The 18,002-nt window shown below is 43.1% G+C and overlaps 1 protein-coding gene across 5 annotated transcripts in view; it reads right to left on the minus strand.

Annotated features, from left to right (window-relative positions):
- XYLB (xylulokinase) overlaps nt 1-18,002 on the minus strand; it is a 71,149-nt gene that overhangs the window by 19,196 nt on the left and 33,951 nt on the right. For 4 of the 5 annotated variants that reach the window (XM_032162048.2, XM_032162050.2, XM_058442851.1 and 1 more), the window contains 2 exons: nt 4,761-4,819; nt 3,169-3,256 (listed from right to left, as the gene is read on the minus strand). In XM_032162048.2, coding sequence (XP_032017939.1) covers nt 3,169-3,256; nt 4,761-4,819 — 147 coding nt within the window. Of the gene's footprint in view, nt 1-3,168; nt 3,257-4,758; nt 4,820-13,964; nt 14,665-18,002 lie in introns of those variants that run through there. The other variant, XR_009214549.1, reaches the window with a different exon arrangement.

Below are 18,002 nucleotides of genomic sequence, written 5' to 3' on the forward strand. Positions count from 1 at the left end.
AGTGATTATTGATTTAAGATCCCTCTTTTGCTGAGCTGTAAAGTCCACGAGGCCAGACACTGTGTCTCTCTGGGTCACCACTATAACCACGGTGCCTAGCACACCATCTGGCATACAGGAGGCACTCAGTAATTACTCACCAAGCAAATGAGTAGCAGGGGGAAGGTTGCCATTGGTGGGCAAGAAACAACGAGCAATTTCTAGGCAAGGTAAGTAGTAGCGTCAGATATACAGAGAAACACACCACCACCAGGAGTGAAGAAGGACCCTCTGAAGATGTGAGGACCAGTTTTCCTAACCAAATGCTAGAAAATCCCAGCTCAGAGCAGAATGGATGAGGGACTGGGATGGTGGTGGGGTGGACAGCAGAGACACTAATCAAAAGACTCTGGTTCCATCTCTACTCATACTCGCAGACTGGCTACACAAGACAGTCATCCCCAGACCCAGACGGGGAGAAGAGATCTCCAAATGAAGTGGTTAGTATCCCTCTGGGTAGGGACTGGTGAGCTAAGATTTGGCTCAGGCTTTGGTTTTGGAGGGCAGAGCAGGACAGTGCCCCAGGTACCCTTTGGCAAGCACAGAAAGGGAAAAAGAATAAAACAAAACACAGTACAGGATAGCAGTGAAGTCCCTAAAGGGTAACTCCTTTCCCACTTCTACTAAAGAATTATGAAGCAGACCCCATACTTCTCATCAGCAACCCTGAAGGCCAGAAGATTATGGAAGAGTATCTTCACAGTTCTCAGGAAAAGTATTTTGAACATAGAGTGTTTTACCCAGCCAGTATTTGGGAGGATGAAACAAAGGCCTTGTTGGACATGTCAGGCCTCAAAACCATCACCTATTGAATTCTCTCTTAAAATATTTATTTAGGTTGTATATTCCAACAACACTACCATACAGCCTGGGTGCGGTAATCCTAGCACTAGGATTCATGCCTGTAATCCTAGCACTTTGGGAGGGTGAAGTGGGTGGATCACTTGAGCCCAGGAGTTCGAGTTCAGCCTGGGCAACATGGCGAAACCCTATATCTACAAAAATTAGCCAGGTGTGGTGGTGTGTGCCTGTAGTCCCAGCTATCCAGGAGGCTGAGGTGGGGGTGGGAAGATCACCTGAGCCTAGGAGGTTGAGGCTGCAGTGAGCCATGACTACGCCACTGCACTCCAGGCTGGACAACAGAGACCTTGTCTCAAACAAAACAAAACAAAACCTCAGCATAGAAATAAAGGAGGAAGAAGAAGAAATTTGTTTGTTTGTTTGTTTTTTTGAGATGGAGTCTTGCTCTGTTGCCAGGCTGGAGTGCAGTGGTGCAATCTCGGCTCATTGCAACAGCTCACTGCAACCTCCGCCTCCCAAGTTCAAGCTATTCCCCTGCCTCAGCCTCCCAAGTAGCTGGGACTACGGGCACGTGCCACCATGCCCAGCTATTATTATTGGGGTTTTTTTTTGTATTTTAGTAGAGACAGGGTTTCACCCTCTTGACCAGGATGATCTCGATCTCTTGATCTCATAATCTGCCTGCCTTGGCCTCCCAAAGTGCTGGGATTACAGGCATGAGCCACCGCACCTGGCCAAAATGTCAGGAAGTTTAAAAAAAAAAGACAAAGTAACAAACGGAGAAAGGAAGGAAGGAAAGAAGGAAGGAAGGAAGGAAGGAAGGCAGGCAGGCAGGCAGACTCATAGGTAAGTGTGAATAAAAGCCAATATGATATTAAATGTACTTAATATAAGAATCTGGAAATAAATTCCCAAGTGATCTTGATATAGGATATGGCATGAGGCGGGGTGAGGTGGATGGAGTGGGGAGAGAATAAAAGAGTAAGAGGTTAATTATTATCATTATTATTTTTTGAGATGGAGTCTTACTTTGTCACCCAGGCTGGAGCGCAATGGCGCAATCTCGGCTCACTGCAACCTCTGCCTCCCGGGTTCAAGCGATTCTCCTGCCTCAGCCTCCTGAGTAGCTGGGACTACAGGTGTGTGCCACTATGCCCAGCTAATTTTTGTATTTTTAGTAGAGACAGGGTTTCACCATATTGGCCAGGCTGGTCTCGAACTCCTGACCTTGTGATCCACCCACCTCAGTCTCCCAAAATGCTGGGATTACAGGCATGAGCCACCACACCCGCCCAAGGTTAATTATTAAGAGAAGGATATGTTGCCTGATTAATTCTCAACGTTGATAGAAAAACATAAGCTTAGGCCAGGTGCGGTGGCTCACACCTGTAATCCCAGTACTTTGGGAGGCCGAGGTGGGCAGATCACAAAGTCAGGAGATCGAGACCATCCTGGCTAACACAGTGAAACCCCGCCTCTACTAAAAATACAAAAAATTAGCTGGGCATGGTGGCGGGCACCTGTAGTCCCACCTACTCGGAAGGCTGAGGCAGGAGAATGGTGTGAACCCGGGAAGCGGAGCTTGCAGTGAACCAAGATTGCACCATTGCACTCCAGCCTGGGTGACAGAGCAAGACTCTGTCTCAAAAAAAAAAGAAAAGAAAAGAAAAGAAAAATATAAGCTGAAATAGGTGTTAAAAAGTTAAGAATATGAAAAGAATAGAACCACCTGGGCTGCTACAGGAGCTCCCTTAGCAGGTAGGAGACAGAGCAAATTGATCCAACTTGAAGCACTGCCCTTGTAGGTAGGTGCTGCTCCCGCCAGAACTCGCCTAGATCAGGGAGCTTCCCTTAATACCCAGAGTTTCAGCGAGGCCTCCATCAGGGCAACAGGGCTCCATGGCGCTGTCCAGGGTCCTGGACTGCTTGGGCCTGAGGTCTTCCCCTTTGTTTCAACTTCTGTTCTTGCTGAAAAGACAGCTCTGGACTTTGTCCACCTCTCCTGCCCTCTAGCTGTCCAGACCCATGACCACGTGCTCTCAACCATGCCCTGTGTTCTTTTCTCATGTCCCTGTGCCGACCTTAACTCTGACCAGACCTCATTCAGTTAGGACCCAGCCTCTTTTTCTCCACTTTAAGCAAAGAATAAAGGAACAGAGAGTATGGGTTGGTTCTCACCTGCTGGGAGCTAGAAAAATGAAGCTGAAGTCCCCAAGACTCCAACGTCCCCAAAGACTGGGTACACCTCACTCTCTCCTTTCCACCCTCCTCAGCCTGCTCCATGTCCTGGCCACTTCCAGAGATAGCTGTCTCCCTCCATCGACCTACCATGAAAAGCTCGGTATGCAGAACCCACACAGGCTGAGTTGGCAGTGTCCATAACATACACCGGGGCACCAAACACATCTGCAAGCACCTGAAAAGGACACAGAGGTTCTACTGTGGTGAGCCATTCCTCAGAGGGAACACAGACATTGTGGGATGCACTTTCCAGGCTCTCTCCCTCATATTTCTGACCCCTTCCATTCCACCTCGACTGCCTTAAGAGGAGTATGCTTGATTATGCTACCCTGGTGATAATAGAGTCAGGATGAGCTGGAGGAAGTCCATAGTGGAGGGCCACAGCTCCCCAGACTGTCCCTGTACTTTTTAGCCATTTAACCAAAGATAAGGCAGAAGATTTAGGAAGTATGTTTAGCAAATGGCACTGACCTAGGGCTGGAGACAGCTGGGTATTAGACTAACATTAACAAGCCCAAACAAACCCAAGCTAACAAGGGCATGTTTCATGGGGATAATGGTGAAGTTTCCCATTTAGGTTCAAAAATAAATTGCATACATTTCAAATGAAGGACCTGTACTAAGAGGAGTTCACATGGGAAGAACTTGGGGGAGGTCTTAGTTGACCAGAGATATTGTAGTAGATGCCACTGATGCCACCCAGATCCCCCTCACTGGACCATTGTGCAACCCGCCCCAGCTGCTGTGAGTACTGGCTACTAATGGCTTGCAGCACTACTTCCTCAAGAAAGCTGACCTTGGCTGAGCATAGGCCACCGCTCACAGGAAATTTAACCTCCCCAGGGTGGCCTGTTGGCCCCCTTGTCCCAAGGTAAAATCAGCTCTGTGGTATAATTCATGTTCCAGAGCCCCACCTCCCCACCAGGATGGAGCTGAAGTAGAGTCCAGACAAGACCATATTCTCACTTATCCTTCTTCCTCTGCACTGCCCTGAGTCCCTCACTTCCTTCTTCCTGGGAGTACTCTCTCAACAAACTGCTTATAGAAGAATTCCCATTTCAGGCTCTGTTTCTAGAAAAATCTTACCTAAGATAGGTAGTCACAAGCAAACAGCTAATACAGTTACTCTAACAGTTAAGGCAGCCCCAGGCTACACCCAAAAATGCACAATGTCCCCATAACAGGCTCTGGCAGCCCCACAGGTGACAGTCTGAGTGTCAGACATCTGCAGGTTGATTCTACTTTTGGTCATACGTTTCTGGCATAATGAAGGACCAAAAGGACAGTAACAGTCTGGCAACTGTGTTATAAGAGGACTGGTTGGAGAATCAGCGATGGTTAAATTGGAAGGCAGAGGCCTTGAGGAAGACAAGAACACTGGCATTAGATGTGAGAAGGTTTGCCACGTGGAAGAACAGGCACTTTCCATGTGACTCCAGAGGACAGTGCTGGTATCAGAGAGTGGATTGTACACAGCCGTAGAATTCACCTGCATGTGAGACAGATCCCACTCACAGTGTGAGCTGTAAGGCAACAGAGCTGCTTCCTGGAGTGTGGGCTAAGAGCTCCCCATTCCTGCAGGAGTGGGAATGGAGGCTGTCCTTCCTATTGAGTCTCTGGCTCTTAGACATAACAGATATGGGAGAGGCCATGGTGTAGGGCCCACTACTAACGCTTACCTGTAAGATGTCTCTATTGTGAGATGCTCCTCCTGTGGCCAAAATCTTTGTCTTGGACACTGCAAGGGAAAAGAAAAAAGTGAAATAGCTATGCCAGTTCTCCCAAGGCAGAAAGGGCTGTTTTTGCAGAGTTCTTCAGCTACAGAGGGCTCATGATGGGCCAATGCCTCCCACTTATCACACAGGACTACAGGAGAGATCCAAAGCTGGCTCTGTGCGTACAGGCCTGTTACATTCATTTGCTTGTAAGGTTGCTGCCCCACCCACCTTAACTGTCTTTAATACTTTTTTTGTTTTAAATATCTCAACAAAACAGGAGAAGGGAACTTCCTTAAATGATAAAAGTCATATATCTACAACTTATAACAAGTGTCATTCTTAACAGAGATTTAGAAGCACTTTCTTTCAGACTGGTGTGCCAGCCAGATTCCAAAATGGCCTCCACATAATCCCTCCCTCCTGATATTCACACCTTCAAGTAGTCCCCTCTCACATTCAATAGGGCTGACTTGTATAACCAACAGAACCTTGTGTAAATGATGGCGTATGAAGTCCAAGACTAGATGATAAAAGACATTGAGGCTTCCATCTCACTCTGACACAGATCACACTCTCTTGGATCACTCACTTTGGGGAAAGCTAAGTGCCACATCCTGAAGACACTCAAGCAGCCCTAGGGAGAGGTCTACATGGCAGGGGACTGAGGCCTCTTGCCAACAGCCACATGAGTGAGCCAGCCTGGAGGCAGATCCTCCAGCCTCAGTCAAGCCTTCAGATGACTGCAGCCCCAGATGACACTGTGACTGCAACCTCAGGAGATATCCTGAATCAGAATCACCCAACTATGCTGAAACCAAATTCTTGACCCAAAGAAATTGTGTAAGAGAATAAACATTTATTACTGTTTTAAGCTGCTAAATTTTGAGATAATTTGTTACATGGCAATAGATAACTAATAACAACTACAAACAAAACAAAGATTCACAGTGTCCAGTCCACTGTTTAACACAGTATTAGATCTACCAGTCAATGCCATAAGATAACAAAAACAACTAAAATGTTTAAGTATTGAAAGAAAGGAAAAGAAAACTGTCATTTGCAGACAATAGTCCATCTACTCAGAAAAAATAAAGCATAAACAAACTAATAAAACTAACAAGAGTTTAATAACAGTTAAATAAGAGTTAGATACAAAATCAACTTATAATAATCAATGCCATTTCTAATAATAATCAACTATCAAATACGACAGAAAATAAATAAATTAACATTCACAACAGAAATGTAAGGTAGACTTACATGTAAGGGAATACCTTAACAAAGAATTCAAAAGTCTCTACTAAGAAAAAGTTGAAATTGTTGTTAAAGTACAAAAAAGAATATCTAAATAAATTAAAAGATATTCCATGGTCTTGAATGAATATGAATTAACATTATAAATATGTCAATCTTTTCCAATTAATATATACATCCTATTCAACCTAAATAAAAATTCCAACTGGACTCTTTTAAGGAACTAGACCAATTTCTTATAAAATATCTATGGAAAAATGAAGACCTATAAACAGTTCAGACAATATTTTAAAAAGAAAAGCAAGGAGGGGATAATTGCTATACTACATATTAAAACATTATTATGGGCTGAAGTGTGTCTACCCTAAATTTATATGTAGAAGTCCTAAACCCCAGTATCTCAGAATGCGAGTGTATTTGAACATAAAGATAAAGACAGATATCACCTCTTTAAAGAGGTAATTAAGTTAAAAATGAAGTCATTAGGGGTGGGCCCTAATCCAGTATGACGGATGTCCTTATGACAAGAGAAAATGAAGACACAGGGACACAAAGGAGGAGACCATGTGGAGACACAGGAAGAAGGGGACCATGTACAAGCTAAGGAAAGAGGCCTAAGAAGAAATTAACCCTGACGACACCTTGATCACAGACTTTTAGCCTCCAGAACTGTGAGAAAATAAATTTCTGTTGCTTAAGCCACCCATTCTGTGGCACATTATTATGGCAGCCCTAGCCAACTAATACAGACATACTACAAAGCCACAATAATACAACAGTTTTTCTGCCCCAAGAACAAGACCAATAAACCCATGAAGTAGAAAGAGGAGTGCAGGTCAGGTGCCATGGCTCGTGCCTGTAATCCCGGCACTTTGGGAGGCCAACGCAGGCAGATCGCTTGAGCCCAGGACTTTGAGACCAGCCTGGGCAACATGGCAAGACCCTGTCTCTATAAAAAATATTTAAAAATTAGCCAGGCGTGGTAGCACGTGTCTGTAGTCCTAGCTACTCGGGATGCTGAGGTGGGAGGAACCCAGGAGGTGGAGGTTGCAGTGAGCTGAGATCGCGCCACTGCACTCCAGCCTGCACAGCAAAGTGAGACCTTGTCTCCAAGAAAAGAAAAAAAAAATGAAAGGGAGTACAGAGAAAGACCCATGTATATACAGGAACTGGATAAATGATAAAGGGGGCACTACAAGTAATGGGGTAAAACAGACCACTTAGTAAACAGTGTTTGGAAAACTGGATCAACATGTGGAAAAAAATAAATTGGATCCCAAGTTACACCATTCACAAAGACTCCAGATGGATCAAAGTCCTAAATGTGGAAGGTAAAATTGTAATATCAACAGGAGAAACATAAAACAGTACTTCTGTGATACTGGAGTAGGGGGAAAATCTCTTAAACAATACCTCAAAAGCATAAAATGTAAGATGGAAAATTGATGATTTCATCAAAATTCTGTTAAATTGCTGACACTATAAATAAGCAACAGACAAATGAGATATCTGCAACACAAAAAACTGTCAAAAACCTAATATTCAAAGTATATAATAAAATCCTGCAAATCAATAAGAGAAGGCTAGGAAATCAAATAGAAAAACGGGAAAGAATGTACATAGCCAATTCAGAGAAAGAAACCAGAGTTACGAAGAGCTGTTCAAAATCATTATTAATTGGCCAGGCACAGTGGCTGATGCCTGTAATCCCAGCACTTTGGGAGGCCGAGGCGGGTGTATCACCTGAGGTCAGGAGTTTGAGATCAGCCTGGCCAACATGGTGAAATCCCATCTCTACTAAAAATACAAAATTAGCTGGGCATGGTGGCGTGTGCCTGTAATCCCAGTTATTCGGGAGGCTGAGACAGGAGAATCACTTGAACTGGGAGGTGGAGGTTGCAGTGAGCCGAGATCACGCCATTGCACTCCAGCCTGGGCAAAAAGAGCAAAACTCCATCTCAAAACAAAACAAAACAAAATCATCATTAATTAAGAAAACACAAATTAAACTGACACTGAGATACCAGTTTTCACCCATCAGACTAGCAACAGATTTTAAGGTTGTTGCTGTTAAGTGTTGGTGGGGATATGGGAAAATAAGAACCACATAAACTGCTGCTGAGAGCACACGACTGACTTCATGACAGCAGGGGTCTCAAGCCCCTTCCCTCCACTCCCTTACACTCAGCAGCAGAAGGAGCAGCAGTGTTTGTCCCCAAGCTAAAGTAAAGAATTGCTCATTAGTGAAAGTGGGCTACTAGCTGGGAAGGGTGCATGGGGGGACTAAGTGAAGAGTAACTTGGAATGACACTGAGCTCCCACAACAGGCATGGAGACAAACATGGAAAGTAGCTCCACTCATCACAGAAAAAAGCTTGATTCCTCTTCCAACCAGAATAAAACACTGCTTATTTTGGGTTGGATGATTCTTTTTGTGAGGGATCATCCCGTATATTGTAGAATGTTTAGCAGAATCCCCAGAATGTTATGTCCTCACATGGCTGAAAAGCAGAAAATGGTGAACTCACTCCTGAAAGCACTTTTATAGTGGCATTAATACACAAGAGCCCTCATGACATAAACACCTGCCATCAGGCCCATCTCCCAACACTGTCACATTGGGGATTAAGTTTTTAACATGTGAATTTGGGGAGACACAGTCAGGCCATAGCAAATGGATAAATGGTTGTATAATCATGTGATGGAATATCACAGAACAATGAAAATTAACAGCTAATAGCTATCTATGCACATTAACATGGATGAATTCATAAACATGACGTTGTATAATTCCATGTATTATGAAGTTCAGAGGGCAAAAAACCACAGTGTATTTAAAGGAATGCATACACAACTGGCAAAACCATGAAGAATTCCAGGGAAATGATAATGCAAAAATCTAGATAGAAACGATCTCTGCAGGGATGAGGGGAAGATGAGGATACAGGGGAAGGGGAGCATAGCAAGATTCTAAGGTTCTAGTGATGTTCAATTTTTTTTTTTTTTTGAGACTAAGTCTTGCTCTGTCACCCAAGCTGGAGTGCAATGGGGTGATCTTGGCTCACTGCAACCTCCGCCTCCTGGGTTCAAGTGATTCTCCCGCCTCAGCCTCCCGAGTAGGCTATAAGCGTCTGCCACCATGCCCGGCTAATTTTGTGTTTTCAGCAGAAACGGGGTTTCACCATGTTGGCCAAGCTGGTCTTGAACTCCTGACCTCAAGCAATCCGCCTGCATCAGCCTCCCAAAGTGCTGGGATTTCAGGTGTGAATGACTGCGCCTGGCTGATGTTCTATTTCTTAACCCGAGTGCTGATCATCAGATGTTTGATTAATATATTTTATAACTTGCTGTAAGATACATATACTCTACTGTATACATGATATTTTTCACCATATACTGACTGAGCGTAGTGGCTCATGCCTGTAATCCTAGCACTTCAGTAGGCCAAGGCAGGAGGAGGATTGCTTGAGCTCAGGAATTTGAGACTCACCTGGGCAACAAACTAAGACCCTGTCCCTACAAAAAATACAAAAATTAGCTGGGCACGGTGATGCATGCCTGTGGTCCCAGCTCCTAGGGAGGTTGAAGTGGGAGGATTGCTTGAGCCCAGGAATTCAGCCGTGATCACACCACTATACTCCAGCCTGGGTGTATTCCTGCCTGACAAAGCCAGACTTTGTCTCTAAAAAAATATAATAGGCTGGGCACAGTGGCTCATACCTGTAATCTCAGCACTTTGGGAGGCCGAGGCAGGAAGACCACCTGAGGTCAGGAGTTAGAGACCAGCCTGCCCAATATGGTGAAACCCTGTCTCTACTAAAAATACAAAAATTAGCCACGTGTGGTGGTGGGCGCCTGTAATCCCAGCTACTCAGGAGGCTGAGGCAGGAGAATCGCTTAAACCCAGGAGGCAGAGGTTGCAGTGAGCCGAGAATGCACCATTGCACTGCAGCCTGGGCCACAGAGCAAGCGAAACTCCATTTTAAAATAAATAAATAAAAATAAATAGTAAAATAATAATAAACCTTAATCTAATAAAAGACATATAGTTCCACTTCCAGTTAAGATGATGATGGTCAAGAAAGAACACACTTGTGCTGTAACAATGACAGAATGGAATAAACAACAACAACCAGAGCATCATATTTTTATTTGAAGCTATCAAAAAATTATAAATTCAAGAAGTCTAAATAAAATAAATTCCAGAATGAGATGAGCCCTTAAGTACTGATTCATACCTGCAGCATGGGAGACATGAAGAAGTAAGACTCTACAGGCAGATAAACTTTGCTAGAAAAGAAAAGCAACTACATCCGGGCTGGTATGGAGGACTGAAATCTGGAAGACTCCAATATAGAGCTAGTCCTCCCTACCCACCAATTGTCTCCAATGAACTACTATGGAAGCAGTGATGTGGAAGTGGGGGAAGAGCTGGAAAACAGAGAAAGAGCTCTGTAATCTCAGTGGTTAGGTCCCAAAGACTTGATGGAGGGAGGGGCCTGATCCTGCTGATCCTGATCCCAAGACACTGCAACTACTGGTGAACTAAAACTAACTAGTACTGATCCAACCCCTGATTAAACAAAAAAGACCACCACCTCACCCTCACTTCCTGATAGAAGGGCAAGCCTTTTCTGCAGGTAAACATTAGCTATTTATTTAACAACTGCATGTGAATCTACAATTATCTCAAAAGTAAAAGGTTTAAAAATTAGCCACTTTAGTCAACACTGTACTTTTAAACACAACGTACAGCATTCAAACAAAATTAAATAGCATTTTAAGAAGCAGGAAATGGGAGTAAAATAGTAAATAAAAGCAGACTCTGAGATGAATTAGCAGATAGGAACTTTATAATAATTATAAAGATGATATAATTATCATCTTTCCTCTATCAGAGGAAAAGATGGACAAAATGGTTAAAATATGAAAAATTTCAGCAGAGAAATAAGACAGCATAAGAGAATGAAATGGAAACTCTAGAAATAAAAAAAATATAATATCCAAAATGAATTTGTTAGATGGACTTAATAGCAGACTGTATACAGCAGAAACATGAATAAAAAGAGGTGTGACAGAAATTGTCCATCTGAAGTCCGGGTGCAGTGGCTCATGCCTATAATCCCAGCACTTTAGGAGGCCGAGGCAGGCGGATCACCTGAGGTCAGGAGTTCAAGACCAGCCTGCCTAACATGGTGAAACCCCATCTCTACTAAAAATACAAAAAATTAGCCAGATGTGGTGGCGCTCGCCTGTAGTCCCAGCAACTCAGGAGGCTGAGGCAGGAGAAGCACTTGAGCCCGGCAGGTGGAGGTTGGAGTGAGCCGAGATCATGCCACTGCACTCCAGCCTGGGCAACAGAGCAAGACTCTGTCTCAAAAAAACAAAACATAACAAAACAAGAAATGAAATTGTCCAACTGAAGCAGGGAGAGAGAAAAAATTAAAAAAAAAAAAAGAATAGAAAATCAAGTCCTATGGGACAACAGCAGATGTGTAACTGAAGTCCAGAGGAAAGGAAAGAGGGAATAGGGAAAAATAAATATTTGAAGAAATAATGGCTAAGAATTTTCCAAAATTGATGGAAGACATTAACCCACAGATCCAAGAAGCTCAGTGAATCACAAAGGGGATACATACAAAATAATAATAAAAAACCCTTGCCGGGCGCGGTGGCTCACGCTTGTAATCCCAGCACTTTGGGAGGCCGAGGCGGGCGGATCATGAGGTCAGGAGATCGAGACCATGGTGAAACCCCGTTTCTACTAAAAAAATACAAAAAATTAGCCGGGCGTGATGGCGGGCGCCTGTAGTCCCAGCTACTCGGAGAGGCTGAGGCAGGAGAATGGCGTGAACCCGGGAGGTGGAGCTTGCAGTGAGCTGAGATTGCACCACTGTACTCCAGCCTGGGCGACAGAGTGAGACTCCGTCTCAAAAAAAAAAAAAAAAAAAAAAAAAAAAACCCTTACTTAGGTATATCATAATCAAACTGCTGAAAATCAAAGATTAATAGAAAAATTTTAAATCAGCCAGAGAAGAAAACCCCATTACATTCAGAAGAATAACACTAAGAATGACAGTTAATTTCTCATCTGAAACATTAGAAGTCAAGAAAACAATGAAATGACATTTTCAAAGTGCTGAAAGTAAAAAGTGCCAACCTAGAATTCCACAACAGAAAACATTATTTTAATATGAAGTAAAATAAATACATTTTCAGACAAAGTAAAACTTAAGAGAATCCACTTCTTATAGATGTTCTACATTCCTTCCTGAAGCTCTGACTTTCCATCTGGTATAATTTTCTCTTTAGCCCAGAAGACATCCTTTAGTCATTCTTGTAGTGCAAGTATGTTGGTAAAAAATTCAAGTGTATAATATTAGCGTAAACCAGACTTTCCAAGTTAAGGATTTCAATTTAAAAATCAATTAAAAAGTGTATACCTTAAAAAGCCAACAGAGGAGATAAAATGGAATACTGGACATTGCTCAGTTAATCCAAAAATAAGATAGGAAAAGAATAAGAAAGAAAAAAGAACATATAGAACAAAAGAAAAGAAAAAGCAAAATCGATACGTAATCCATTTTGTAAATGGATGGATTGAAAAAAATAAATGGATAGATTCAATTAAATCCAATCATTTCAATAATTACATTAAATGTAAATGGACCCTTCCCTTTAAAAATATTTATTGCCTGCCTACCTTCCTACCTTTCTTTTTTTTCTTCCTTCTCTAAAAAGCCATTAAATAGGCAAACAGAAGTGGCTCAAGGGCCACATGTAAGTACATAACCTGAGTGGGGCAGATCCAAGAGGCTGCTGGAAAGAGAACACAGAGACAACACAGGTAAGGGTAAGCAGAGAAGCCAAAATGGGGCCTGCATGTCAAGGAGGCAGCAATCTGGAGGGGTCAGAAGAATCAACTTTGTCACTGTTAGGATAAGATACAAATATGGGAAGGAAGAAAGCCAGAATGAACCCCATGGTGTTGGACTGGAAGTGGAGTGTATAGGGTTGAACTCATGTTTTTCAACACATGGAGAAGTAGACAGACAGACAAATAGAAAGGTAATGTGTGTATTGATACAGACTTATATATATATATATATCTCCTAAGATTTCCCAGCTCAGCCCACTGAAAGGGGCTGTTATATATCCCAACATATTCCCAGCTCAGCCCACTGAAAGGGGCTGGGAACAGCATCATCCCAGTAGCAATGAGCATCCAGAGACAGCATCCAAACATCTCTCCCCACTCAAAGGAGTCAGGGCCCCTTGGATAAATGGAAGATTACAGGGCTGATCCAAGGAAAAAACAAGATGAGCCTGAAACTTTTTTTATACTAGAAGCTATGGAAATGCTCAAGGAAGGATGGAAGATATGTCAAAAGGACGAGGGGCCAGTTTGAAGGACCACTCATTGATGCAGAAAAAGATGAAAATTACTATCTTTTTAGAAATGAAAGATACATTATGTAAATAAAGTTAACATGTAGCATTCTGAAATGCATAAATTAGAAGTTAATATAGAATGGGAATAAATGAGCTAAAATTTCAACTTAAAAATACAGAAAAAGAAAAAAATTCATAAAGTAAAAGGAAGGCATTTAAAAAGATAAAATTAGAAATTAATAAAAGGGAGCACAAAACAAAATCTTAACATTGCTTAATAAAATATACAAACCTTTAGCTAACATGCTCAAGGGAAAAAAAATACACAAACAAGAATGAACTAGGGACAAGAGTATACGGCATAGAATGAGATGTGAAAGTGGAGATTACAATCCCAGCACTTCGGAGGTCAAGATGAGTGGATCACTTGAGGTCAAGAGTTTGAGACCAGCCTGGGCAACATGGCGAAACCCCATCTCTACAAAAATACAAAAATTAGCCAGGTGGTATGGCGCGCACCTGTAATCCCAGCTACTCAGGTGGCTGAGGCGCAAGAATCGCTTGAACCCGGGAGGCGAAGGTTGCAGTGAGCTGAGATTGTACCGCTGCACTCCAGCCTGGGCGACAGAGTGAGACTCTGTCTCAAAACAAGAACGAAAACAAAAACAAAACAAAACAAGAAATAATTTTAATGTCCTTCAACTAGGGCTATAAAATAATTTAGCAGACCTCATGCCAGTCATTAGAAAACAAAAAGGTAGACCTGTACATACTGTTATAGAAAGCAAGTCTCAGAGTAACACATAGAATATAATAGCATTTCTGTTAAATCTATACACACACACACACACACACACACACACACGTATCAGGTTGAACCATATGAAATTGCCATTTTTGTAAATCAAAACTTCTTTAATATTGGCAATTCCGTATGATTCAATCTAACACAGAAACTCACAGGAAGGAAGTCACAGTCTGGAAGGAAGGAAAGGAGTCTGGGAGGCATATGAAGGGGGCATTTGCTTCTTATTCCACATTTCTGTTTTGCATGAATCTTTTATGATAAAAAGACATCCATTCGTTATGTATTTTAAAACAAATAGTTGTTTTTAAGACCTGCTGCTTTCCATCCAGCCCCTTCGCTCTGTCCAGGAGAAGACATTCAGCCCCACCTCTCAGCTTCTCCCATCTTCATTGCTGGCCATGAAGACAGTGTCTGGGAAGAGAGAAGGACTGCCATCCTCCTGGGGAAATAATTCAAGCTATCGAAGATGTTCTAGTGTGATTCCATGTTGGAAAACCAAGAACAATGGCCAGGCACAGTGGCTCACACTTGTAATCCCAGCACTTTGGGAGGCCGAGGCAGGTGGATCATTTGAGCTCAGGAGTTTGAGACCAGCCTGGCCAACATGGTGAAACCCCGTCTCTACTAAAAATACAAAACTAGCTAGGCATGGTGGTGTGCACCTGTAGTCCCAGTTACTCGGGAGACTGAGGCAGGAGGATCACTTGAACCCGGGAGGCAGAGGTTGTAGTGAGCCGAGATTGCGCCACTGCACTCCAGTCTGGGCAACAGGAGTGAAACCCTGTCTCCAAAAAAACAAAACAAAACAAAACAAACAAAACAAACAAACAAAAAAATGAGAACACCCTCAGTGCCCAAATGCAGGAAAAGTAACCTGGCCTTCATATGCAGCACCACAAAGATGACTTCTGACAAACTTTGGTTCTTGTATACACCCTTTGCATATAAGGTACAAAGGAACAAAACTATGGCTATATGGAAATAAGCTCATAAAGGAGACTGGGAGAAAATGTCCCCAAATGGTACCAGTGTTTGGAGAGAGGGGATGGGATTATGAGTCGTTTTCCTTTATTTTTTTGAGACATGGTCTCGCTCTGTCACCCAGGCTAGAGTGAAGTGGTGCAATCACAGCTCATTGCAGCCTTGACCTCCCAGGCTCCAGCGATCCCCCCGGCCTCCTGCCACCCCCTGCCACCCCACCCCCAGTAGCTGGGACCACAAGCACATGCCACTACACCGGGATATTTATAATTATTATTATTTGTAAAGATAGGGTCTCTCTGTTGCTGGTCTCAAACTCCTGGGCTCAAGTGATCCTCCCGCCTCCACCTCCCAAAGTGCTGGGATTACAGGTGTGAGCACCAGGCCCATTTTCTTTATTTCTCAAACTTGCTATTACAAGGTTTGACTGTTTTTACAATCAACCTAAATAACATGAAACACAATGAAATATAAGCTGAAAACGATGGCTTATTAGCCCTGCCCAGCTGGTGTCTATCATGTCTGATGGTGTCTATAAACATCAAGAGGGCGATTGTTCCTTAAAAAAAGCAGGTTCAGCCAGTGGTTGAGAATCCAGCGTCTGGAGCCAGACTGGTTTGGTTCAGATCCCAGCTCTGCCAGCCCCGACCAAGTTATTTAACCACTGCAAATTTGGTTTCCTCGGTTGTGAAGTGGGAATCATATCAGTACCTACTTCAGAGGTACTGTTAATTGCTAAGGAAATGGGCCGGGCACACACTCAGTGCCCAACAAATGCTGGCAGCTGTTAGTATCACAATAATCATTTTTATTCAAAGTGCCTCTTTATTCCCCCTTAGACACTATTAAAGCCAAATGAGAGGATGACTGGGCAAGAACGAAAACTAGAGCTGGCCAGTCCACACGGCAGCCTGGAGAAGGAGTCCTTACGTGCGTGCAGCCTCTGTTGGTTCCAAGTATGTCTATTTAAGTGATCACTCAGCAGAGAGGCAAGACAGGTCTGATTCTGCATTCAAGCTTGCTAAGAGGAACAGAAATATGGCTGTATTCTGCCCGGCTCACCAGAAGTCAGAGTTTAAGGTTATCTCTCTTATTCCCTGAACAATTGCTGTTATCCTGTTCTTTTTTCAAGGTGCCCACACTTCATATTGCTCAAACACACATGCTGTATAATTTGTGCAGTTAATGCAATTATTACAGGGTCCTGAGGCGACATACATCCTCCTCAGCTGACAGGATCAAGAGAGTAAAGACAGGCATAAGAAATCACAAGGGTATTGATTGGGGAAGTGATGTGTCCATGAAATCTCTACAATTTATGTTTAGAGATTGCATTAAAGACAGGCATAAGAAATTATAAAAGTATTAATTTGGGGAACTAATAAATGTCCATGAAATCTTCACAATACACATTCTTCTGCCATGGCTTCAGCCGGTCCCTCCGTTTGGGGTCCCTGACTTCCCGCAACACACCATGTTGTCCAGTCTGGTCTCGAACTCCTGGACTCAAGCAACCACCTGCCTCGGCCTCCCAAAATGCTGAGATTACAGGTGTGAGCCACTGTGCCTGGCCTGTAGTGCCATCTGCTTTTGAATTTGATGTACAGAGAACCCTGCCATATGTATGTCCATGTTTGGCCTCTTTTGCTCAGTGTTACATTTGGTGAGATTCACCCATTTCATTGTGTATCACTGAGGCTGGTTCATTTTCATTTGTGTGTAGTATCCTGTTGTACAAATGCATCACAATACATTTTTCCTGTCTACTATTAATGGGCACTGGGCCACTTCCACTGTGGGGCTATTCAGCATAGTGCTGCAATGAATGTTCTCCCGTACATCTTTAGTAAACACATGCACAAATTCCTGTTGTGCCTTTACTTAGAAATGAGATTGCTGGGTAGGCGTATATTCAGCTTTAGCAGATGCTGTCTAACAGGTTTTCCAAGAGGTTTCCCTAATGGGTATTTTTACAGAATCCTTTTACTCTGTTGATTCAAAGATATAAAATATATATTACATAGAACTTGGATTGTCCATAAAGTATCATAGGAAGGCCCTCAAGCAAAGCAGCTTCACTATCTTCTCTAGTGACAACAGCTATAGCCCAGAGGGACAAATAAATCTTAGAAACCTGGACTCTATAGGCAGCCAGTCCAACCTCCTTACAGACCCTTAGACCATTCCAACGCCACCTGTAAGGGGAACTCACTGACACCCTAAAGCTGATTATTCTACAACTCAAGTTCTCAGAAATCCCTTTCTCCTCTTTTTGCCTCCCCCCAGCCCTGGGTCTGCCCTCTCCATGCCAATTGCTATGGTTTGAATATGTGTCCCCTCCAAAACTCATGTTGAAGCTTTATCTCCAACATGACATATTGAAAGATGGGACCTTTAAGGAGATTGGGTCATGAGGGCTTTATGAGTGGATTAATCCATTCATTGGTGAAGAGATTAACAGGTTAATGGATTAATGGGTTATCATGGGAACAGGACTGGTGGCTTTCTGAGAAGAGGAAGGGAGAACTGAGCCAGCACATTCAGTTCCCTCACCATGTGATGCCCTCTACCTCCTCAGGACTCTGCAGAGAGCCCTACTAGCAAGCAGGCCCTCATCAGATATGGCCCCTCAACTTTGGACTTCTCAGCCTCCATAATTGTAAGAAATAAATTCCTTTTCCTTATAAATTACCCAGGAACAGGTATTCTGTTATAGGCAACAGAAAATGAACTAAGACATCAGTCTTCCGAGTTTTGACAGTGGTACT

This window comes from Hylobates moloch, unplaced genomic scaffold (genome assembly GCF_009828535.3).
Source record: "Hylobates moloch isolate HMO894 unplaced genomic scaffold, HMol_V3 SCAFFOLD_8, whole genome shotgun sequence".
Classification (NCBI taxonomy): domain Eukaryota; kingdom Metazoa; phylum Chordata; class Mammalia; order Primates; family Hylobatidae; genus Hylobates; species Hylobates moloch.